The following is a 24,460-nucleotide window of genomic DNA, read 5'->3' as shown; positions in this document are numbered from 1 at the left end:
TCTAGAGGTGTTAGTACCTAGGAGGGGAATACCTCTCTTAGGGAAGACAAAGATGGTTTCACTGAATTGGCCATATCTGATTCCTCATGCTCCTGGATGTGTGGATAACGATGAAGTCACTGGGTTGGATGTGGTAGTTGATCTTGATTCTCAAGAGAAATTCACATTGTTGCTACACGGTAGGGCAGGATGAATATGAGTAGAACTCAAGGGGTCCCCTAGGATTCCTTCTTGTACTATGGAACGAGTATCAAAGCTTAATAGAAAATTCCACAACCTTACTGAGGCAGGACCACCAAGAGGTTCAGGCTCCACAAGAATGAATTTCCCATAGGGAAGAGGAACACTGAGTGGAATAACCAGTTAAAGGCTTGTATCAGTGGCAGCAATGGTCAACGGTGGTTGTAGCCTCTATCGCACCTCTTTGTTTCCTACACATGTTTGTATATGTATATAAACACAAATATATATATAAATGCAAAATATTGAGAAAGGAATATTTTCAAGGGAGCAAGAGAAACACTGGTGATATACTGAGGCCCTCCACTCAATGACATAACTTCAAGATGCAGTAGGTGGAGGTTATTTGTATTTGTCTCTAGCTAGGGAAGAGGTGAGTGGGCTTGCTGTTGTATACGGGATCGCTGGATCCATAACAGGTTAAGAAGAGTCATTGTTATTTGTTTGAGGAGAAGAGTGCATGTGTGTGTCTCGTAGCCAAGGGGTTGACTGTGTATAGTAGGCACAAAATCAGGTGGCTTCTTGACCTGAGACTCCCCCCAAGGTTTGGGTCCCTATAACCCATTCCTTTTCCTCATCCCCTGGCCTGATTGATTGGTCCAAGAATATAGTCACCCAACCCAAGCTATTCTGTCTCCTGGGAATTGGAAACTTTAATCAGAGACACCAGGATTCCAGGTGTTTGGACCTTAGTTATCTGAAGGCAGGTCCCTTGAAGGGCAGACTATAAGTTTCTAAAGTTGGACCCTCCCTGGTTCCTGTCCTTCCTGAACTGTGTAGATTTTGTGCTTCTTTCCATTCTCTGATCTACCTTACCTCCCTTTCAATGGATCCACTTATGTTAGCCAGACAGTTTCTGTTGCTTATAACCAAAGGAAACTCAACTGCTACAAGTATTACAGTGGAATTGCCTCAAATGCACATTTAGCAAATGGAATTCCACCATAAGTTTCAGGGGGAAAGGATTGGTGGATTATTGAACGACTCAATTACTCAGTGACTGAAACACTCAATGCCCAAGTGATATCCAGGCAAGAAAGGGAATTACACGAGAACTGATGAAGAATTGACAAAGAAGTGAAACTCATTGTTCAGCCGATCAGGCAAGTGGGTGGCCATGATTTTGGTGACTTCTGCAGGAATAAATGGAAGACTCAATGGAAGGCCTCAGGGAAACATTGGCTGATTGAGAGTTAGAGGGACTGAGAAAAGTCTTCTGCAAGGTGGCATATACAAAAGGACCTATAAGGCACTGGACGCACCTTGTGAGTGATTTAGGAGTCTGTATGGGATAATTTTGCATGTCTCGTGTCTCTTGCTTCCTGCTCTGGGCTCCAGTCATGGGAAACTGTTTGACACTTACATGCTCCACACATGGAAATACAGAGAATTAATGCCCACTCATGGGGGATGGGAGCAATGGTCAAATGCTTCCCACCTTCCTCCCTGGAGAGGATGATTCTGAGGCCATTCCATGAAAGCTCCTCAGAAGGTCCTAGCAGACTCAATTTCACACAGGGGTGACCACATCAAGAACGTCTTTGTTTCTATTTCCCCTCCTTCTCTGCTTCCCTTTCCCCAGTCCCTCAGTCCTGCTCCTGTGGATCACTTCCCAAATAAACCCTCTGAGAGAGCCTTGCCTCTGGCACTGCCTTCAGGGGACCCAACTCTACCTTAGGCTGAACGGAGCCTTTAGGCTTTTTTGCTGAGTAATGAGAAGTCATGGAAGGGTTGGAAGCAGGTGCATGATAACATCTATATTCTTAAGGGTCCTTCTGGCCCAGTGTGGAGAATGGACCGGGGCAGAGCCAGAAGAGTCAACAGAAAAAGACCTTTCTGGAAGTTCTGGCAGGAGTCTAGGTGAAATGTGAAGATAGCTTGGGCGGGGCTGTTTGCTGTCTGGCTGTCTTTCTCTGTCCCTCTGTTTATTGCTGACCCTCTCTCACAGCTGGACACATGCCCTTCTGATCCTAATCAGCCTCAGGTGCCACATGTCAGTCCTAGCTCCTGGCCACTGGATAAGGAACATGTGCTCAACCTAAGCCAGATATGCACAAGCTTCCCCCAGTTGTCCCAGTGGGGCCTGCGGGGTGCTGAGGTCTGAGGGAAATGACCACATGGGAGAGCAGGAGCCAAGTGGAGGGCTTGCTCCCTGAGATCCTAGAAGACAGGCTCATGGGGGAAGGGAAGTCAAGCATGTGGAGCCCAGGTGAGCCCAAAATCACACAACAAAGGCTCAGTGTATCAGTCCATATTTATTGGACCAGTCTACAGGACACAAGAAGGGAAAAGCAGACAGATGTGAAATACCATCTTGTCCAGCACCGCCCCACAAACTGATGAGGAAACTGAGGCTCAGAGAGGCAGTGTCTCTTGATTCCAAGCCGGCTGATCTCCTCAACACAACACAAGGTTCTTTGACCTGATGCTGGCACCTGGTTTCACTTTGCTTTTCTTTTTCAAATCAACCACTGTTTCAACACAGCATTTGCAATTTCATTGGAACTTCATTGATCTCTTAGGGTACCCTGGCCCCAAAGAGCACCAGTGACTTGCTAAATGTTCCATTTACTCTTCTGTCATCACCACCATGGCTGCCATCATCATCACCACCACAATCATCATCATCTTCGTCATCAACAAGAAGTCATTGCTTAACTAAGATGAAGCTGCTGGAAGACTAAGGTGAGTCGATAATGAAAAGGTAGGGCAAAAGACCACCACCAAGGAAAGACTCCATTCTTGCTGGGACATCAAATGATGGGGAGGGTCAGTAGACGAGCCATGTTACTTCTCCATATTCCATCAATTCTAACTCTCTAGCTTTCTCCTGTTTTCAACTCTGTAGTATTCCTAGCCTTCTCATTGCCTGTTCTCTACACCTCTCTCTTTATCCCTGCCCCCAATGTCTTCTTTAGTCCAAAATAAATGGTTTCTCCCCATTCCCCTCACTCCCAATCCCCTCTCCTCCCTTATTCCAGGCTCCACTTTCCTTCATTCTCTTTGACTCATCTGCCATCTGAATTAACCACTCCCTTGTTGTGTTCAGCTACAGAAATGCCAAGCTCCTTAACACCCACTCCCATAAAGTTTATCTTGCCCTCTTTTTCCCTCTAATAAGATACCTCCATGCCTTTGTCCAGAACACGTCCCCACTCCCTGCAGTGCTCTGGGGGTCATGGAATGAGGCCCTACTGCAGCATCTCATGGATCTGGGTGAGCTCCTCCAACACCCTCTCCAGCTCCTGAGCCTGCTGCCTCAGCCCTTCAGCTGACTCTGCCTTTGCCCCCTCATGCAAATGCAGTGACTCTTCCACAAGGCTGATCACATCCATCAGAAGGAAGACACCTGCAGTGGCCGCACCCATAACCCGGGCTCCTTTGGTCATTGCCAGAGCGGTACCTCCAAAAGCTTTCTGCACCTGCTCGCCCCTGTGGACCGAGATTCTCCCAACGGTCATGAGGCGCTTGGCGTGGGCTGCTAAGTGAGGTTTGGCTGTGGCTAGCTTGATAGCATGGACGTTCTTCTTAACATTTGCCACAACTTGGATGAAATTCTTTGATAAGGCAAAAATATGGGGTGCACTGTGACATAGAGTTTCCTCTACCACCTCCCCTTTGTCGATATCAATTAACGCCAGGCGACTGGCTTCAGCTTTTGCGGACAAGTTGCTTGAGCGTTCCACAATGCTGGTGGACACACTGGTCACAGCAGCTGCTGCTCCCAGCCCTATCCCAGTTGCCGAGAGTGCCAGACTGACCCCTGCTGTCACCGGTGCCAAAGCCAGGCCAAGGATGGTCAGGATGCCAGACACAGTGCCAGTGGAGGCTGCCACCACGTTGGAGATGGTGCAGTCCCTGTGCACCTTGTCAACCTTGTCTGCAAGTGTGTGGAGCTTTCCTATGCGCTCCTCAAGCTCCTGTTTCACTCGAGGAAACTCGTCCATGAACTTCTTCCTGTACAGTTGGTCTTTTTCGATCATGTGTTTCTCTTCCATGGCCATGTCTGTGTTCAGCTTGTTCAGACCTTCACGTAGTGCATCTGCCTCATCCCTGTAACAGTGAAGGTCAAGTGATTAAGAAAGGCAGTTTGCTTATCTATAAAAGGAGCTTGATAAGATCTCTCCTGCATAAATCACAGAGATTTTGGTATAATCTGCATGGAAAAGAATTTTACAAACGTAAAGAACTTTTTTTTCCAACATTAAACACACATTTTGTACATTGCAGTTGCTCCATAGAACTTACACAATCAGGGAATACACAAGTAAAAGTCATCTTAAGATGCTCTTCAATAGTAAGTATTTGATAAAGATGTCTTCTTGCTCAAAAATGGGTCAGCACCATTACTACCAAAGTGTTTGTAGAGTGAAACTCCATAGATGAACAATGAGAAGGAGGATTGGAGCAGAAAAGCTTTCATTCAGAGACTCTTAGTGTCTAGTGAAGAATTAACCTTTTCGACAGAGAGGTGTGCCCTTTGCCCTTGGCTACTGGGAAGTCATCTCTGGCCCCTAGAATGTTCTGACTGATAGCAGTATCTACATTGGCCTGGGCCTTTGGCCACTGGACAGTCTGACAAGGTGATGTGTGATGGGGACGTTGGGTCATGTGGTTCTGACCTCTGGAGGAACTGGAAACTAAAGGCATTAGTTTGACCTCCAGCAGGGGCTGGAGACTATAGGTCAGCCATGTGAGCAGCATGTGATTGAGTCCCAATAAAAACTCTGCACACTGAGGCTCAGGTCGACAAAGACTCTCTTCATGACCAAATGTTAGTAAGGTTCTTCTGAGCCCTTTTCTCAACTAGGCCTCAACATTGGCCTTCCAGTCCTGTCCTCGCCAGGCCATGTCACTGAGGCTTAGCCAGAATCCTGCTAAGTCAGTTTGGCAATAATCTCCAAAGTCTTGATATCTGATCACCCTTGAAAACTGATCAAGTTCCTTATCCCCTACCTCTGATGTTTAAGTCCTTGATCGGCCTTTAGCAAGAATCCCCTTCTCTTGTGTCTCCCCTTAGCAATTTTCCATCCGTCCACCCACTCATTCTGCTCATTGGCTATAAATCCCCAGCTGTCTCTCGTGAATTCAGGGTTGAGCCAAGTCCCTCTCTCCTTTATTGCGATAGTCGTAACATCTACTGCAATAGTCATGAGCAAATTCTTCCTTATCATTTTACCTAGTGTCAGAATAATTTTTTGTCTTTAACAGGGTGAGCATCCCTGGTTGGCAATGCTCCATGTGCACTGTCACACATTGAATACAGGAGAGTAATATGTCCTGAGGACAATGGAAGCTTCACTTGGTCAAATTCTCCCAGACTCTGCCCTATGCGTCTCTCCCTTTTGCTGTCTGTAGCCTGTGTCCCTTCCCTGTAATAAAGTGTAATGTGAGTATAACAGCTTTCAATGAGCTCTGTGAGTCCTTCTGTGGAATTATGGAATCTGAGGGTGGTTTTGGGACCCCCTGCCAAATTTGCAGTAGGTCTGAAAACTAAGGGCAGTCTTGGGGATTGTGCCTTCAGACTTTGAGTTTGGCTAACTCTGCCTACTTAGAATTTAAAAAATCCCCAAAAACTCTGACTAGAAGAGACCTTACTGATCATTTTGCCTGGCATGTGTTCTCCTCCAAGCCTGAAGCCGATTGACCTTCCCAGCTGAAGGTCTCTGGGTCCAGCCACTGCCCCAGTTGAGTGGGAAGCAAGAGATCTGCTGTTATCCTTGTTTCCCCTCAGACTCTCCAGCCCCCTCCCTCACTCCTGACCCACGCTCCAACACCCCGAACTCCTAGGTGTTACCAGCCTAGCACACACCTTAGCTGGTGACAGCTTCACATGCATGCACACTAAGGCCATGTGAACCTTTTTAAGAGGTTCCTTCATGGAACTTCTTAAAGACTCAAGAGACTTTAAGAAGAATTTGTAAGACTCATTAAGCCTGAAAAGACCTGCATGTGGAGAAGCTTTGGAAAAAGTACTTTCCTCCTTGGTGGGGACTTGTGAGTCTCCTCAGAGTCCCTCAAATTACACAAAATTGGCGGTCACTCATTCTGATATTGGGAGTTATCACTAAGTCACACTGCCTTCCCACTGGTCAGGGGCTACTCTGTGTAGAATAGAAGATGGTTCCAAATGGCAGTCGAGAACCCCCTAGTTCCCAGGTAGTGTGTGGAGGAAACAATCCCCCATGGCCCTCTGTGGCCAGCCGTGAGGGGATCAAATCAGGGAGGGAAGAAATTCCCCTCTCCCACACATGGGACCTTCTCTACGTCCATGGCCTCCTCAAGTTTGTGCCCTAGGCACCTCAGTCACCTCACTCTAGTCCTGCCCCGCTGCCTAAGCCTTCCTACTAGTCCTCCAACCTGGACACACCCCGGTTCCATGCTGACTCCCAGCTTTGACCCTGGTCCAGGCCACCCTGGGCCTTTGGAGAGGATGATTGCACTTGGTCTCCCACATTTGACCCTGTAATTCACTCTACGGTCTTCAACACAATCCTATCAGATTGAATTGCTGCTCCCATTGAACAGATGACAAATCTGAGACTCCAAGACATAAGCCCAGAGCCCCAGAGCTGGGCAGAGAGAGTCAGGATCCAACCCAAGCTGGCCCAGCTCCACTCCAGCCTACCCGTCTTATGGGCCAGCAGCATCCAGAAGTGTTTGTACAGTTCCTTAGTTAGGGAGAGAAAGGGCTCCAGCCAGAATCCCCATGGACACAAACTGAGTGTGTCAGAACTTCTCTGACTTGTCCCAAAGGAAGTCTGGCTTGGCTCTCATCTCCAGGAAGAAGACCGTTGGCCCCTGTCACTTCCCACCAGTCTTTTTTAAAAGTTAACATTAATCGAGTACCTACCGTGTGTCAGCCATTATGCTAAACAGTTTACATGCATTGTCCTATTTTCCTCACAATCAAATTGAACAGATGAAGAAACTAAGGCAGAGACTAGTTAAGTCACCTGCCCAGGGTCACACAACCTGCCCCCTGCGGTTTCATTTCTTCTCAACCTGAGACCATTCACTGCCAGCAATTGACATGGAGGAAACATCCCTCATGGACTGTTGAGAAGAGACATACTCAAACCCAACCACAGGATACCACCTGGAGGATATGTGCCTGCAAGGCGGGAGATTTTGATGACATTCCTGGGGCATCCCGTGGAGGTTACCTGGACAAACCAGCCTCAGCCACAAGTCTCTTCCAAGCTTCCTCATCTGTCAGCAGGAGCTGCAGGACCTCGTTGCTCACTGCGTCCTGGCAAAACTCAATGGCATTGTCAAGAAAGCTTTTGGTCTCTAAATGGAAAGAAAAAGGAATAACATTAGAAGAAATTGTGGTAGAGCATAAATGGCATTGCACATAAGGTAGTTGAATGTTAATCTTCCTGAGCATCTGTCACCTGGGGTAGGTTTGATGGAGTCAGGTTGGTGTTTTGGAGTGAACTATGCCCTCCCAAGACTCATATGTTGAATCCTTGACCCCCTCAATGTGGCTATATTTAAAGACAGGGCCTTGAAGGAGGTGATTAAGGTTAAGTGAGGTCATAATTGTGGGGCTGTAATCTCATAAGACTGGTGTCCCTATAAGAAGAAGAGGAGACACCAGAGATCTCTCTCTCTTTCTCTGCACACACAGAGGAAAAGCCATGTGAGGACAGAGCAAGAAGGCAGTCATCTGCAAACCAGGAAGACCTGGTTCTCACCAGAAACCAAACTGCCAGCACTTTTCTCTTGGACTCCCAGCCTGCAGAAATAATTACCTAATTCCTGGGATCTAGATGTGTGTAGGAATTCAGAATTTTTATTCCTTTAGAAAGAGAATACAGGGCACATATGGTATATTACTTACCAGTTCCAGCAGGGTCTGGGCGGCATCACCAAAACAAACGTATTTGTGTTTCAACAGTGAAACAAATGAATATTCACATTGAGTGGGATAAATAACATCATGAGTATAAATAGTCTCAGGTTAGGACAAGGCAAGATTACTGCCCAAATGAGTTACCCAAAAAGGTGTGCTTTTCAAGGATTTGGAGACTATGGAATTGCAGATAAGAGACTGGGACTAGTATATATATGTGTATACTGGGATGTGATATAAAATGTGTTTCCTGCTATAGACACACAAAGAGGCATTATTCTTATTTCACAGAAGAAGAAAGTGAAACTCAGACAAGGTAAGTGATGGCTCGGGGCCAGCAAGCAGAAAGGTCGGTAGCTGAAACCAAGACCAACTCTCAGACGTTTCTCTGACATTACTTTGAACCCTCCTTATGTTTTAAAAATTCCTGTGATTTTTCCATTCTACCCTGGAGTAAATCTATGGTTTTCTTATTTTTTTAAATATGAAAATAGTGTTGCAGACTACTGACGATTGAGTAAAACTACCATACAAAGAGGATTCCTCCTGCTAATCACGGATGCTCCAAGATGGGCAGTGGAGGGAGATTCTTCGGGTGGATTGGGGGCTGGACCCAGCTCACATCCTCATGATCAATCTGTATCACCTCCTTCCCCTCTAGACTGGTCTCAGGGGACACAGCTCCCCATTGGCACCTCTGACCCCAGGCTGGCCCCTTTGTAAGGAAAAAGATCATCTTGTGTCCGAGGGAGAGTTCATCTGCAGGGATCCACCAGCCTGAGCCCTCCATCCAGGATCCCAGGGCCTGCTGCAGGCTCCTGGCTTCTGATCTGTCCTCCCCTCCCTTGTCCTTCAAGGTGACCAAGTAAAGCACAATTCCCTGTGCTGGGCGGTTCCTGGAGGGTTTGATTTAGTTGCCACGGCGATGCAGTGATGGAAATGAAAGCAGTTCTGAGAAAACAGGACTTGAGGAATCCTAGTGTCGATGTGGGTGGGTGGAAGGTTGTTTCATTTTTTCTTTTTCCTGCTTCACTAAAGAGAAAACGGAAAGCAGGGCAGAGATAGAGGGAACCCCCAGCACTAAATCTGTGGATTTCTTGATTGGGGTGGGAGTTGGGGGATAACAGAGAGCTGGATCTCTGGAGGAGTATTGGAGATCAATAGAATTAGTACCGGCCCAAGGCAGTCACACCTGGTAGGCAGGTGCTTATAATTGGGAGCAAAGGTCAGGTGCCCTCACACAGCCACTATGGGTGGGGATGCTGGGGGAGGGGAGAGGTTTCCGCCTGGAACTAAGAGGTTCCAGGGACACAGGACAGCAACAACTCTTTGGGAGGACCTACTGTGTGGCAGGCACTGGCCCAGGCCATGTACACACATTATATTCGGTCCTCATGACAACACAAGGAAATATTCTCATTTCACAGGTGAGGTTAGGTAAGGTGCTCCAGGTCACACAGATGGGAGGTGGCAAAGGCCGGACTGGGGTCCAGTTCGCTGGCCCACTGCCCCTCGCAGAGCAGTCTGGCTGATAGTAGGGCAAGAGTTGGAGGGAACGGCGTCCGTTGGTAACACCCCAGTGTCAGCCAGAGAGGGGCGGGAGGTTGGTCAGGGCGAAAAGACAAGAGAAGCTTCCAGGCTTCCTCCTTTCCCTGCCCAGCCTCAGGCTCCCATCTCTCCTCCCCCTCTGCTGTCCCCCACCTCTTTGCTGGCTATCGTGATCTCACTCTGCATCATTTGATGGCCAGCAGGGGAAGGAGGAGTGGACATCTGGGCCATGGCACCCTGAGGAGATCACCTGGATGAGATGCCCCTATGACCCCTGGGGAGGACTCCCGTTGGAGGGCTCAAAGATGCTCATCAAGCCCCTTCTTGATTCCTCTGTAGGTTAACTCAGCCTCAAGGTACCACCCTCAATTCTAGGTCATGAGGAGGATCCAGCAGAGAAGAGGAAGCTGACTACCTGGGCTGACCTCGCAGGCTTCTGAGGTCATGGTGTCAGCAGCAGGATCTCAGAGTTTTCTCTGACAGCTCACCAGTCTGCGTTCAGGCCGGAACAAGGTGTTGCTTCACCCTTGGGGAAGAGAAAACAAATTGTGGGGTCAAATGTGAGCCAGCTGTGGCAACAGGGAGCAGTGAGGGGCCAAGTCTCCAGCGGTTCCCTCTGGGATGACCGGAAATGCCAAAATGGACTTAACCCAATGTGTTTCTCTGTCTCCTGGGCTCTGCAGTCTGCTCTCTCAGGAAAGGTACTCACTTCACTTCGGCTTGCTCCTGAGACAAGTCAGAGTCCTGTGGTCCTTTGCGGGCATAAGGAGAAGATAATCAGACAAGGAGATAGCCATCTGAGAAGGTATAGAAGCAATAACACAGATGAAAAGATAGGCAGGAATGTTCTGGAAATTACTTGAGCTTGGGAGCATTTGTGTTTAGTAACTGATAATAGCTAATATTGATCGAGTGCCCATGATGTGCAGGGCTTCTCATGTGTTCCTTAATTAAAGACTCACATACACTCCATGAGGTGAGTGCTACTCACAAACTTTAGGTTTAACTATCTTGCTTGGGGAGATAAGGAAAGAAAGCAAATACTGATTGTGTTTAGGCACTATTTTAAAAAGCCAAAAGAGCATCTGTCATCTACCCACTCTGAGACCTCACTGAAAGGATAGTAAAGGCACTTATAGGTATAATAAGAGCTAATGACAAGTGTAGCTTAAATTTGTAGTTTGCTCTGCATAAGCAATTGCTCTAAGACTTTGCAAATAATAACTCATATCTTCTGATAACCATTGATGTGTGTATGGTTTGTATCCCCACTTACAGATAAGGAAAATGAATCACAGATGTTATGTGACATACACAAGTTCAAAAACCATGTAAGTGGTAGACTGGGGTCAAGTTTCAAACGTGTCCACTGGACTCCAGAATCCAGACACTGCCTCTCCTCACTCTGCTGCCTCACCCCTATAACAATGAAGGTCAAATGATTAAGAAAGGTAGTTTGCTTATCTGTATAATGGGCTTAATAAGATCTCTCCCGCATAAATCATAGAGCTTTTACTATAAATCAAATGGAAAAGACTTTACAAATTTACAAATTTTACAAATATAAAGAATTTTTCTTTCAACATTAAAAACATGCTTTGTACATTGCAGATGCTCCATAGTATTTATTCCATCAGTGAATAAATAAGTAAAAGTCATCTTAAGATGCTCTTAAGTAGTAAATATTTGATAAAGATGACTTCTCACTCAAGGCACGTCTGCACCTTTGCTACCAAAGTGTTTGTAGAGTGAAACTCCACAGATGAACAAAGAGAAGTAGGATTGGAGCAGAAAAACCTTCATTCAGAGACTCTTAGTGTGTAGTGAAGAATTAACCTCACCAACAGATGGGTCTGCCCTTTGTTCTTGGCTACTGGAGAGTGACCTCTGGCCCCTAGAATGTTCTGACTGATAGGAGTATCTTCGTTTGCCTAGGCCTTTGGCCACTGGACAGTCTGACAGGGTGATGTGTGATGGGGGCTTTGGGTCATGTGGTCTGATCTTTGGACGAACTGGAAACTAAAGGCATTAGTTTGGCCTCCAGGAGGGGCTGGAGACTAGAGGTCAGCCATGTGGGTAGCAAGTGATTGAGTCCCAATAAAAACTCTGTACACTGAGGCTCAGGTCAACAAAGATTCTTCATGACCAAACTTCAGTCAGGCTCTTCCGAGCCCTTTTCTCAACTAGGCCTTGACCTTGGCCTTCCATGTCCTGTCCTGGCCTTGTATTACCCAGGCTTAGGAGAATTCTGCCAAGTCAGTTTAGTGAGAATCTCCCCACTCTTGACATCTGATCACCCTTGACAGCTGATCATGTTCCTCACCCCCTACTTTTGATGTGTAAGTCCTTGATCGGCCTTTAGCAAGAATCTCCCTACCTTTGATGTCTCCTCTTAGTAATTTCCCATCCGTCAACCCACTCATTCTGCTCATTGGATATAAATTCCCATCTGTGTCTGCTGAATTCACAGTTGAGCCCTGTCTCTTCTTCCTTTATTGCGATAGTCTTGACATCTACTGCAATAGTCCTGAGGAAAGTCTTCCTGACCATTTTAACAAGTGTCAGGATAATTTTTTCTTTCACAGAGTGAGCTTCCCTGGTTGGCAATGCTCCATGTGCAGTGTCACACACTGAATACAGGAGAGTCATGTGTCCTGAGGACAATGGAAGCTTCACGTTCGAAACCCGCCCAGACTCTGCCCTATGTGTCTCTCCTTTTGGCTGACTGTAACCTGTGTCCATTCCCTGTAATAAAGTGTAATGTGAGTATAACAACTTTAAATGAGCTCTGTAAGTCTTTTTAGGGAATTATCAATTCTGAGGGTGGTTTTGGGAAGACTTGATATATGCAGTTGTTTTCAAAAGTAATGGCAGTCTAGGGACTGTGCTTCCAGACTTTGCAGTTTGGCTAACTCTGCATACTTAGATTTAAAAAATACCCCAAAACTCAGAGCTATAAGGGACCTTACTGATCATTTTTCCTGGCGTCTCCTCTCCTCCAAACCTGACGCCCTTTGACATTCCCAGCTGAAGATCATTGGGTCAAGTCACTGTCCCAATTGAGAGGGAAGCAGGAGATCTGCTATTAACTCTGCTTCCCCTCAGACTCTTCAGCCCCCCTCTCTGACTCCTGACCCGCCATTCAGCACCCCGACCTCTCAGGTGTCACCAGCCTAGCTCACACCTTAGCTGGTGACAGCTTCACATGCATGCACACCAAGGCCATGTGTAACTTCATGGAGCCTCTTAAAGATTCAAGAGACTTTAAGAAACACCTGTATGACTCACTAATCCTGAAAAGACCTGCATTTGGAGAAGCTTTGGAGAAAATACTCTCCTCGTTGGTGTGGACCTGTGAGTCTCCTCAGTACCTCAAATTACACAAAATTGGCAGTCACCCATTCTGACGTTGGGAGTTGTCACTAAGCCACACTGTCTTCCTACTGGTCAGGGGCTACTCTGTGTAAACTAGAAGAGGGTCACAAAAGGCAGTCGAGAACCTCCCAGCTCCCAGGTAGTGTGTAGAGGAAGCAATCACCCACGGCCCTCCGTGCCCAGCAGTGAGGGGAACAAATCAGGGAGGGAAGAAATGTCTCCTTTCCCACTCACGGAACCTTCGCTATGTCCATGGCCTCCTCAGGTTTGTGTCTTTGGCACCTCAGTCACCTCACTCTAGTCCCGCCCTGCCGCCTAAGCCTTCCTAATAGTCTTCCAACCTGGACCCTCCCCAGTTCCATGCTGACCCCCAGCTCTGACCCTGGTCTGGGCCACCCTGGACCTTTGGACAGGATGATTGCACTTGGTAGCCACCTTTGACCCTGCAGTTCACTCTAAGGCCTTCAACACAATGCTATTAGATTGAATTGTTGCTCCCAAAGAACAGATGAGAAATCTGAGACTCCAAGACACAAGCCCAGAGCCCCAGAGCTGGGCAGAGAGAGAGTCAGGATCCAACCCAGTTCAGTCCAACTCCACTCCAGCCTCCCCGCCTTATGCGTCAGCAGGATCCTGAAGTGTTTGTACAGTTCCTTAGATAGGGAGAGAAAGGGCTCAAGCCAGAATCCTCAGGGACACAAACTCATTGTCTCAGGATTTTCCTGACTTATCCCAAAGGAAGTCCTGCTTTACTCTCATCTCCAGGAAGAAGACCCTTGGCCCCCGTCTCTTCTCAGCAATCTTTTTAAAGGTTGACATTAATTGAGCACCTACTGTATGTCAGACATTATGCTAAGCACTTTACATGCATTGTCTTATTTTCCTCACAATCAAATTGAACAGATGAAGAAACTAAGCCAGAGAGTAGTTAAGTGACCTGCCTAAGGTCACATAACCTGTCCCTTGCAGGTTTCCTCTCTTCTCAACTCGAGGCCATTCACTGCCAGCACATGACATGGAGGAACTATTCCCCATGGATTGTTGAGAAGGGACATACTCAACCTCAACTACAGGAGACCGCCTGGAGGAGGTGTACCTGCCAGAAGGAAACTATCCCTGAGGGGAGATCGGGGTGACATTCCTGGGGCTCCCCATGGAGGTCACCTGGACCAATCGGCCTCTACCACAAAAGTCTCCCAGGCCTCATCATCAGTCAGCAGAACCTGCAGTTCTTCATCGCTCACTCCGTTCCAGAAATACTCAATGGCATCCTGAAGACAGCTTTTGTTTTTTAGATGGAAAGAAAAAGGAATAAGGTTAGAAGAGATTGTGGAAGTACATAAATGGTATTCCATATAAAGTGGTTAAATGTTAATCTTCCTGAGCAGCTGTCGTCTGGGGTACTTTTGATGGAGTCACCTGGTGTTATGCACTGACCTCTGTCCTCCCAAAATTCATATGTTGAAGCCCTGACTCCACAATGTGACTATATTTGAAGATAGGGCCTTTAAGGAGGTGATTAAGGTTAAATGACATCATAAGTGTGGAGCTGTAATCAGATATGACTGGTCTCCTTATAAGTAGATGAACAGACACCAGAGATCTCTCTCTCTCTGCACACACAGAGGAAAAGCCATGTGAGGAGAGAGCAAGAAGACAGCCGTCTGCAAGCCAGTAAGAGAGTCCTCACCAGAAAGCAACCTTCCAGCACCTTGATCTTGGACTTCCAGCCTCTAGAACTAATTATGTAATCCCTGGGATCTAGATGTGTGTAGATTCCAGAATTTTTAATCCTTTAGAAAGAGAATTCAGGGCAAATATGGTGTATTACTTATACTTCCAGCAGAGTCTGGGCAGCTCCCTGAAAACAAATGCATTTTTGTTTCAACAGGGAAATGAATGAATATTCACATTAAATTGGATAAATAATGTCATGCCTATAAATAGTCTCAGGTCAGGACAAGGCAAGATTACTGCCCAAATGAGTTACCAAAAATGGTGTGCTTTTCAGGGATTTGGAGATTATGGAATTGCAGCTAAGAGACTGGGATTAGAATATATATGAGTGTGTATTAGGACATGATATAAAATGTGTCTCCTGCTACACACACACAAGGGGCATTGTTCTTATTTCACAGAAGACAGTGAAACTCAGACAGGATAAGTCATGGCCCAAAGCCAGCAAGCAGAAAGGTCGGGAGCTGAATCCAGGCCAACTCTCAGACGTTTCTCTGACATTACATTGAACCCTCCTTAAGTTTTAAAAATTCCTGTGATTTCTGCATTCTACCCTAGAGTACATCTACGGTTTTATTTATTTTTTTAATATGAAAATAATGTTCCAGACTACTGACCATGGAGTAAAACGACCATGCAAAGAGGATTCCTCCTGCTAATCACGGATGCTCCAAGATGGGCAGTGGAAGAGGATTCTTCAGGTGAATGGAGGCTGGACCCAGCTCGGCTCCTGGTGATCAATCTGTATCATCTCCTTCTCCCCAGGCTGGTCTCAGGGGACACATCTCCCCATTGGCACCTCTGACCCCAGGCTGGCCCGTTTGTTAAGTAAGAGATCATCTTGTTTCCGAGGGAGAGTTCCTCCTCAGGGATTCACAGCCCGTGCCCTCCGTCCAGGATCCCAGGGCCTGCTGTGGAGCTCCTGGCTTCTGATCTGTCCTTCCCTGCCTTGTCCTTCAAGGTGACTAAGTAAACACAATTTGCTCTCCTGGGCGGCCTGGGAGTGTTTGATTTGGTTACCAGGGCGATGCAGTAATGGAAAAGAAAGCAGTTCTGAGAAAACAGGACTTGAGGAATCCTAGTGTCGAGGTGGGTGGGTGGAGGGTTATAGTTGTTTTCTTCTCCTGCTTCACTGAAGTGAGAGAGGAAAGCCTGGCAGAAAGAGAGGGAACCCCCAGCACCAAATCTGTGGATTTATTGATTGGGGTGGAGGGGAGGTGGCAGAATAACAAAGAGGTGGGTCTCTTCAGGGTTGCTGGAGATATATACAATCAGTACCTGCCCGAGGCAGTCATACCTGGTGAGCAGGTGCTTATACATGGGAGCAGAGTGCAGGTGCCCTGACACAGCCATGCGGGGAGGTTTCCACCTGGAACCAGCAGGTTCCAGGTAGAGGGGACAGCTACAACCCTCTGGGAGGACCTACTGTGTGACAGGCACTGGCTCAGGCCACGTACACACATTATATTTGATCCTCACGACAACACAAGGAAATAACCTCATTTTACAGGTGAGGTTAGGTAAGGTGCTCAGGTCACACAGATGGGAAGTTGCAAAGGCCAGACTGGGGTCCTGTTCAGTGGTCCGCTGCCCCTCGCAGAGAGGTGGGTTGACAGGAGGGCGAGAGTTGGAGGGAACGGCCTCCGTTGGTAATGCCCCAGGGTCAGCCAGAGCGGGGCGGGAGGCTGGATGGGCAGAAGGCAGGAGAAGCCTCCAGGGTTGCTGGTCACCTCCTCTCCCTGCCCCGTTTCAGGACCCCAACTGTTCCTTCCCCTTTGTTATTCCCCAGCTTCTTGTGGGCTGTCCTGGTCTCATTCTGACACATTTGATGGGCAGCAGGGGTGGGAGGAGTGGACACCTGGGCCATGGCACCCTGAGGAGAGGATCTGGAAGGAGATGCCCCCACGACCCCTGTGGGGGACTCCCCTTGGAGGGGCTCGAGGATGCTCATCAATCCCCTTCTTGAATCCTCTGTAGGTTAACTCAGCCTGGAGGTGCCACCCTCAATTCTAGGTTGTGAGGAGGAACCAGCAGAGAAGAGGAAGCTGACTACCTGGGTTGACCCCGCAGGCTTCTGAGGTCATGGTGTCAGCAGGGGGATCTCAGAGTTTTCCCTGACAGCTCACTAATCTGTGTCCAGGCTGGAAGGAGGTGTTGCTACACCCTTGGGGGAGAGAAAACAAATTGTGGAGTCAAATGTGGGCCAGCTGTGGCAATAGGGTGCAGTGAGGGGTCAGGTCTCCAGTGGTTCCTCTGGGATGATGGCAAATGCCAAAATGGACTTAACCCAATGTGTTTCTCTGTCTCCTGGCTCTGCTGGATCCTATTTAAGGAGAGTTACTCACCTCCCTTCAGCTCACCCCCAAGACAAGTCAGAGTCCTGTCATCCTTTGGGGGCACAAGGAGAAGATAATCAGACAAGGACACAGCCATCTGAGAAGTTATGGAACAAGAAAACCAAACACAGAAGAAAAGATGGGCAGGAAGGTTCTGGAAATTACTTTAGGTTGTGAATATTTGTGTTTACTACTTGATATTAGCTAATATTGCTCGAGTTCCTCTGACGTGCAGGGCTCCTCATGTGTTCCCTCATTAAAGACTCGCACACACCCCATGAGGTGGGTCCTATTGTAGCTCCCATTTTAAGTAGAGGAAACCATCACAAATTTTAGGTTTTCACCTCAGCTCAGGTTAGCCCAGGTTTTCACAATAGTGCTAGAACCAGGGCTTGAACCAGATCTTTCTGACCCAAATCCCACGTTTGTGTCAACTATGCTCTACTCCCTTTAATAGACAAAAATACTTACTCACAGGTATATGTTTATTTGTACATAACCCTTCTCATTCCACAACGATGTACTGTACCCTGTGCACCAGTCTCTGTCTTGATAAATTTCCTGGTGCTGCAGCTTCCCAAAGCCTGTAGCCTCCTTGCTTCTGCAAGATCCTTCATCCTATAAGGGCCTGGAGTCCAGTCAGGCCCTGGCCCAGTCCTTGCAGCCCTGCCGTGGACTGCTGAGCCCTTCTGATGGTGCCCAGGCCTGTCTGCTGTCCTCCTTAACTCCTGGACCTTAGATTGATCCTAATTCTTTATGTAAATAATAGTGCAAAGAACATTCTCCTCGCATAAAACTTTGCCTGCATTTGAGATTGTTTCCTTCAGATATTTCCAGAAGTAGAATGGCTGGATCAGAGGGCATCAACTATAAACATTTTTTCATACCTGGAACCTCACTGTTATGCAACAAATTATACCAATTTACATTCACACTCACAGTATATGAGGGTGTCCATCCTTTCAGTCTTATGAGTTCTCAGTGGTCTATTAATAAAAAGCAGATCTGTATATAGAGAGAATTTCTTTTGATTCTGCTTGTAATTATCTTGCTTTGGGAGATGAGGAAAGAAAGCAAATATTGATTATGTTTAGGCACTATATTAAGAAGACAAAAGAGCATCTATCCACTCCCCTACCTGAGACCTGACTGAAATGATAGTAAAGGTACTTGTAGGTATAACAATAGCTAATGACAGGAGTGGTTTACATTTGTGATCTTTGCTCTTCACCAGGAATTGCTCTAAGACTTTACAAGCAATAACTCATATTCTTCTTATAACCATTGAGGTGCGTACCATTTGTATCCCCATTTACAGATAAGGAAACTGAAGCACAGATGTTACATGACTTGCCCAAGTTCAGAAATCTTGTAAGTCATAGTCTGGGGTAAGGGTTCAAATCTGCCTGCTGGACTCAAGAAGCCACACACTGCCTCTCCTCACTCTGCTGCCAATGAGAAACGGGAATGGGTTCGACAGGAGACAGGAGACTTCAACAGATTTTTGAAGACTGGCTGGATGGAGAAGTGATAGCTGAATAAAGAGGAGAGGAGGGAGCTGCTATCAGAGAAAAAGAGAGAGGGCGTGTGGGCAAGAGGAATGGTCTGCCAGGCAGAGCCTCAGAGAGGGAGACTGAGGATGAGAGGGTGGCAGAGAGGAAAAGCAGGGGATAAGTCACCATCCCTACATCCCATCCGTATTCACAGCAGCCTTAGGTCTAACTAGAGGGGAAAAACTCAGAATTGAGAGACTCCAGAAAAAATATGTCTCTGTTTTGGCATTTACACGTCCTCATCCGAACTCTAAAGGAAGCCTGTTGTTCCACCTCCCTCCCTCTTCAATACGAATGGGCATCTAGGATGAGATATATGAGAAAGACAACAATGTGGAAAAGGGTAACTAAGATAAATTAAAAATGACACCAGAAGAAATGAATAATTTTAAAAATAGAAAATAATTGTTTAAAACGTGAACGCATGTCTTCAGGGGGGTTAGAAAGGTATTTTATTCATAAAACAAGAACAAGATGCACTGAAAGGGGAAAAAATAACAGAACGAAAAAAGAGATCTTGGAATGAAAATGTGGTTTACAAAATGACAAAATAAAGAACTCTAAAGAAAGGTTGGAAAAGAAAGTCAAGGAAGGCTTCCAGAAAACTCAACAAAAAGATGACAGAAGAAAGGGAGCCAAGTGCGGAACAGAAAAGTTACCATCCACAGTCATTTCTTAGAAAGTTGCTTGAGAATAAGCTGCAGGAAAAAAAAAGGTATATGTGTGTGTGTTTATGGTGTGGGGTGGAGAGTAACCAAGAGAGAGAAAGATGTGGGGTCCAGGAATCAGGAAAATCAACCGAGAGAGAAGGGAATCCGGGGATTACAGCTGGGCAGGCAGCAGGCCTAGCGAGCAACCAGTCCAAAATGGAATAAGAAGTGGAGAGTTCTGTGGGGAAAGGGGACTTCATATAGCACCTCACACGATGTACAGTTTGAAAGAAATTGAGGAAATGTTGAAGACAGACAATGAGAGGGGTAAAAACAAAGGCAATTAGAAACATCAGGAGAAACAAAACTGATCAAGAAACCATGTGCAACTGTCCTGTATGTGTTAGCTGTACAGTAAGAATGTTTAAAATATCACAAAAATGTAAACACGCTTGTTTGATTTTTAACTTTTAGAACAAAACAGAGCATTTAAATATGAGAACTAAACCTACTTGTTGCCAATCAATATATAAATTAAAGTACAGTGGAAGATGTTGAGAGGTGAAGCCCTGAGGCAGGAGAAGGAGGATGAATATCCTCCTGAGGGGAGGGCATAAGAAATAAAGGTGTAAATAAATATATTACAACTACAAAGGTTTCTAATAGAGGATATAAAATTAGTGATAAAATGATATTAGGAGAGGGTGGAGAGAGGGTATGAGAAAAAGTATAAAAGTAAATGAGAGGCTGGCCCGGTGGCCAAGTGGTTAAGTGTGCACGCTCTGCTGCGGCAGCCCGGGGTTCGCCGGTTCGGATCCCGGGCACGCACCGACACACCGCTTGGCAAGCCATGCTGTGGCGGCGTCCCATATAAAGTGGAGGAAGATGGGCACGGATGTTAGCCCAGGGCCAGTCTTCCTCAGCAAAAAAAAAAAAAAAAAAAAAAAAGAAGCAGATTGGCAGATGTTAGCTCAGGGTCGATCTTCCTCTCCCACACACAAAAAAAGTAAGTGAAATCCTTATCTATCCCAGTAGGAAGTAAAATAAATAATATCAAATTTTAAAAAGCGAGAAAAAGAAAAATGCAATAGCCAATATTTATTAGCTATTGTGGTTGATGACAACTTGGTTTGTGCCAGGCACTGTTCTAAGTATTTGGTCTGCATTAACTCATTTTTAGCACTCTCACAATGAGTGCGCAAGAAAGGAAACGGAAGCTCAGAGAGGTTAAGTAATTAACCCAAAGCACCCAGCTAATGCCAGAGCTGGAATTCAAATCTAGGCTTCCTGTCCCCAGAGCACACACCCTCACACTATCACATCTCCCAGTGTAAGAATATTATTTAAAGCTGCTGATTAAATGCCAAAAGAAGTTAAAAATTAAAAGCAGTTGGTTTTAATTGGGAAGGGGGTGACCAGAGTCCTCTGTACTAATTGATTTGTTTTAACCATATGTACTTAATACTTTGATTTTTGTTTTAATTTTAAGAAAGCAGAAGTCCCTTTATAGTAGTTAGTAATTGCTAACCACAGTAATGGGTTGGTTTCTGGCCCAACCACTTTAAAGATGAGGGAAGCAGTTGGATCCAGTGCCAGTAAGAAATAAGCCTGACTCCTGGGGTGACAACTGTCAGTGTAGGAGAAACCTGAGTGGTTGATGACACTAAGTTCTCTAAGGAAAGTAGGGATGACGACACATGTTAAACTAGAATAATCAGAGTGAACTCTAACCATAAACAGATGTATTTTCTAGCAGCACCTTGCCCACTCACATATGCACCCGTGGGCTTTTCTCCACTCAAAGGAAGCAAGACTCCTTGTAGGGGAGCTGGATTCCACGGGTCTGCAATATCTGCTACTCCAGAGGCAAGGATGCTTTCAAAGATGTTCAGAGCAGGGCTCAAAGGAGCAACCACCGGTAAGTCCTAACAAATTACATAGAACCATAATAATAATTGGTAATGGTTGTATGACCATGTTTAATTGTGCCAAGTTGAGTCTATGAAAGGCCACGAGTTCATAATAATACCCAAATGAGAAGAGTTGAGACGAAGTATACAAAAAAGGTAAATGGGTAAATGTAAAGGTTTAAAAAAGGAGGTTGTAACACAACGAGGAGTTAGTATAATGGGGAATGTTTAATTGTGAACTATTTTAATAAGAAGGGGAATCTTAATATATAAGGGCATTTTTCTTGTATTTATTTATGAAACTGTTGATAATGGACTGAGGAAGAAAAAAAGAACAGCCCCTGGCATCCGGAAGCTGACCTGGCACTCACAACTAGGTGATGCTCTTCTTCTCTTGGACATCAATGACCTCACAGACACCAGCCCCAGACAGGGCCACTCTGAGACCATGACAACATGAGACAGAGCAAGGCCACTTCATAATTCTGTCTACGCAAAGACAAAAACAAGGTCTACGTGCCACCCACAAGACACCAAACACTCCCTCCCTTTGCTGAAAAGAGTGACTGTTTCCTCTTTACCAATTACAACTTTATCCTCGTTCTGGTCTCCCCTCTCTATAGACAAGATTATTGAGACACCAACTGATAGAACTGCCCCCACTTTCTGCAGCACCCCATCTAGAGTGTGCCCCGTTTCCTCAGAGCCTCCCCCAAATCACCCGACCAAAACCCAAATCCTAGAACCGGTTCTTTCTAACACCCACCTACTGAGATGCTTGTGGGTCTGACTCACTAAGAGTAATAAACCCAACTTGTTCACTACAGGAGTGTCCCTGTGGCCTAAGGCTGGAGGGCACTGACAGGATGGATGTGAATATATACTGCTTCTATCACGTGAGGAGGAAAGAATAAACAGAGGCAGCTGTCAGGTAACCATGGCAGGCCCAGCTCTCCTTTGAAAGCAAAAAAAAAACTCTTGTTGCATTTTGAGTGCAGTAGGAAGCCATTAAATATGCCCTACGTTAAAAAGGAGGAGGAGAAGGAGGAGAGGGAGGGGCAGGGGGAGGGGAAGGAAGAGAGGAAAGGGAAGGGGAAAAAGAAGGGGAAGAAGAAGAAGAAACAAAAAATTTCCACCAAAAAATAGGTAAATAAAACCCCAAAAGATTTAAAGGTAAACCAGAAAGAAAAAACTACAAAATGTAATAAAGATATTTTAAAAATCATGTTGAGTTGAGGAAACCTTTCTAATTAAGACACAAATCCCAGAAGACATAAAGGGAAAGTTTGACACATTTGACCTCGTAAAAACGAAAACTTGCAAAGGGCATCATAAACAAGTCACATACAACGAGAGACCAGAAGACGCTATTGGCAATAATTACAGCAGACACAAGGAGACGATCCACAACACACAAGAGATCCTACAAATCAATATGAAAAGACTGAAGCCAATTTTTAAAAATGGGTAGAGACATGAACAAATCATTCCTGGGAAGTGACTTGCCCAGCTTCACACAGCTCTTGGTGGGCAGAGTGGAGGTCGACACCAGGCCTTCTGATGCTGGAATTTAAGGGGGGAAATGTAATTCTAATACTTCAAAAGTTTCCAGGTTTGAATCTGCCTGTATGAACACAGAGATGTGGGCTCACACTCTACAGTTACACTCACACGTCTACAGTTTGGTTTTTTATTTTAAGATTACAAAACTGCAGATGTTCTGCAACGTGCCACTCTCACTCCCCACGTCTGGGCCGTCTTTCTGCTTCAGGACACACAGGACCACCTCTCACTCCTCCACCACCCACCAGTCCCAAGCAGAGGGCCAGGCAGAGGGGAGGCAAAGCCCTGCCATCTCCCTTCTTGGTCTCTGTCGTGAGATCCTGGGCAAGTCACTCTCCTCTCAGTGCCTCAGTTTCCCCACAGGGCCTGGCACTGAGCAGGCACTAAGAGACTGGGGGGGTGAGACAACTCTGATCCCCTGTATCTCATAATCCTCAGCCCCCTCAGCCTCAGCAGCAGCACTCTGGGGGCAGCTCAGGGCGGCCAGGCCACAAGCACGAGAGGCTCTGACTCACCTGCCCTCCTCTACCTCCACTGCTTCCTCCAAATTTCCCAAAGGGACGAGCACCCCCACATCCACCTCTTTCTGGAGTCACCTGCTCATGTCTCAGGGACTCCAGAACCTGAGCTGAGGCAGGGGGAGCTTTGTGAACTCATCTGAGCAGATCCCCCTTCCTCTCCACTGTTTAGGGGAACAGTGGGAGGGAAAAGCAGTCAGACACACCTGGGTGCAAATCTGGGCTCTGCCACTGCTTAACCTCTGACCTTGGGCCCATGACCCAACATTTCTGTGCTTTGATTTTCTCTCCTCTATAAAATGATGACAGTAATCCTTCTCTTAGAGAGTTGTTGTGAGGATGGGGAGATGGTTGGGTGGTCCTACCCTCCCCAGCTTACCAAGGAGTCCTCCTCTGGCTGAGTGTGAACAAGATCCAGTTCTTCTCAGCTGTGCAGATCCAGTCATCAGTTGTGTGGCTGTGCAATAACCAGACGCGTGTCCGGGCTCAGATATACTTGGGGACCCATGGAAAGTGAAAGCCACTCCTCTGAGCAGCTCATGATCAAACATACTGCCTGGCACCGCCCTGCTAGTCCCACCCTTCCTGTTGACCCCCTTAGAGGAGCAACCCCAGACCTGACATTCCAGGTCCTTCTTGGCTCAGCCCTCCTGCCTCGGGCTTCTGGAAGGAAGACCTGCCATGGCAGACTGTGGGACCCTCAGCAAATTGCTCCCCCTACCAGTGGGCTTGTCCCAGTCCCCTCTTCACTTGTCCCTCCCACACTCCCCACAATGCCTGCCTTGTGCACCTCTGTGTCACCAGCAACTGGCGCACACCAGAGGCTCATGTGTACTTGTGGTATTGGTGCTGTTGAATGCCATGTCCATGTGGCTCCTAGACTTGGCTTACTTGGGTCCTTCTGCTACAGGGACCTGCTTCTTTGGTTGTTGTTAGTGCCTTCAAGTGGATCCTGACTCCTAGTGACCTGCTGTGTGTAGCAGAGCAGAACTCTGCCCGGTCTTTTTGCTCCATCCTCCCATTATAGGTACTACATCAGATGATGCTCTGCTGCTGTTCATAGGGTTGTCGTGGCCAATTTTTTCAGAAGTGGATGGTCAGGTCCTTCTTCCTGGTCTGCCTAGTCTGGAACCCTCACTGAAACCTGTCCACCATGGGTGACCCTGCTCTTA

At 46.7% G+C, this 24,460-nt stretch overlaps 1 protein-coding gene across 2 annotated transcripts; it reads right to left on the bottom strand.

Moving 5' to 3' along the window:
- Positions 1-2,491: 2,491 nt before the first annotated feature.
- LOC101392037 (apolipoprotein L2-like) lies at positions 2,492-23,893 on the bottom strand. Of its 2 annotated transcripts, XM_087448965.1 has the most exons (6): positions 15,376-16,022; positions 14,118-14,302; positions 10,356-10,398; positions 10,062-10,172; positions 7,407-7,533; positions 2,492-4,293 (listed from the first exon to the last, which is right to left on the bottom strand). In XM_087448965.1, exons 4-6 carry the CDS (start codon positions 10,090-10,092, stop codon positions 3,432-3,434), a joined length of 1,020 nt encoding a protein of 339 aa, XP_087305091.1. In that variant the 5' UTR covers positions 10,093-10,172; positions 10,356-10,398; positions 14,118-14,302; positions 15,376-16,022; the 3' UTR covers positions 2,492-3,431. The 2 variants fall into 2 exon arrangements, with proteins under 2 accessions (XP_087305091.1, XP_087305090.1); XM_087448964.1 differs by lacking the exons at positions 10,356-10,398; positions 14,118-14,302; positions 15,376-16,022 and adding an exon at positions 23,668-23,893.
- Between the last annotated feature and the right edge of the window lie 567 nt (positions 23,894-24,460).

The sequence above is a fragment of the Ceratotherium simum genome, chromosome 25 (genome assembly GCF_057802395.1).
Source record: "Ceratotherium simum simum isolate JZ-2026a chromosome 25, ASM5780239v1, whole genome shotgun sequence".
NCBI classification, from domain to species: Eukaryota; Metazoa; Chordata; class Mammalia; order Perissodactyla; family Rhinocerotidae; genus Ceratotherium; species Ceratotherium simum.
This window is presented reverse-complemented; position numbering and strand designations above follow the sequence as displayed.

Bases quoted from the DNA above. Each gene is read 5' to 3' on its own strand.
- LOC101392037 (XM_087448964.1), bottom strand. From the start codon at position 10,092: ATGACCTCAGAAGCCTGCGAGGTCAGCCCAG. The intron at 7,534-10,061 runs GTAGTCAGCTTC...CTTTCCATTTAG, and splicing joins AGCCTGCGAGGTCAGCCCAG to AGACCAAAAGCTTTCTTGAC. The intron at 4,294-7,406 runs GTAACCTCCACG...TCACTGTTACAG, and splicing joins GCTGAGGCTGGTTTGTCCAG to GGATGAGGCAGATGCACTAC.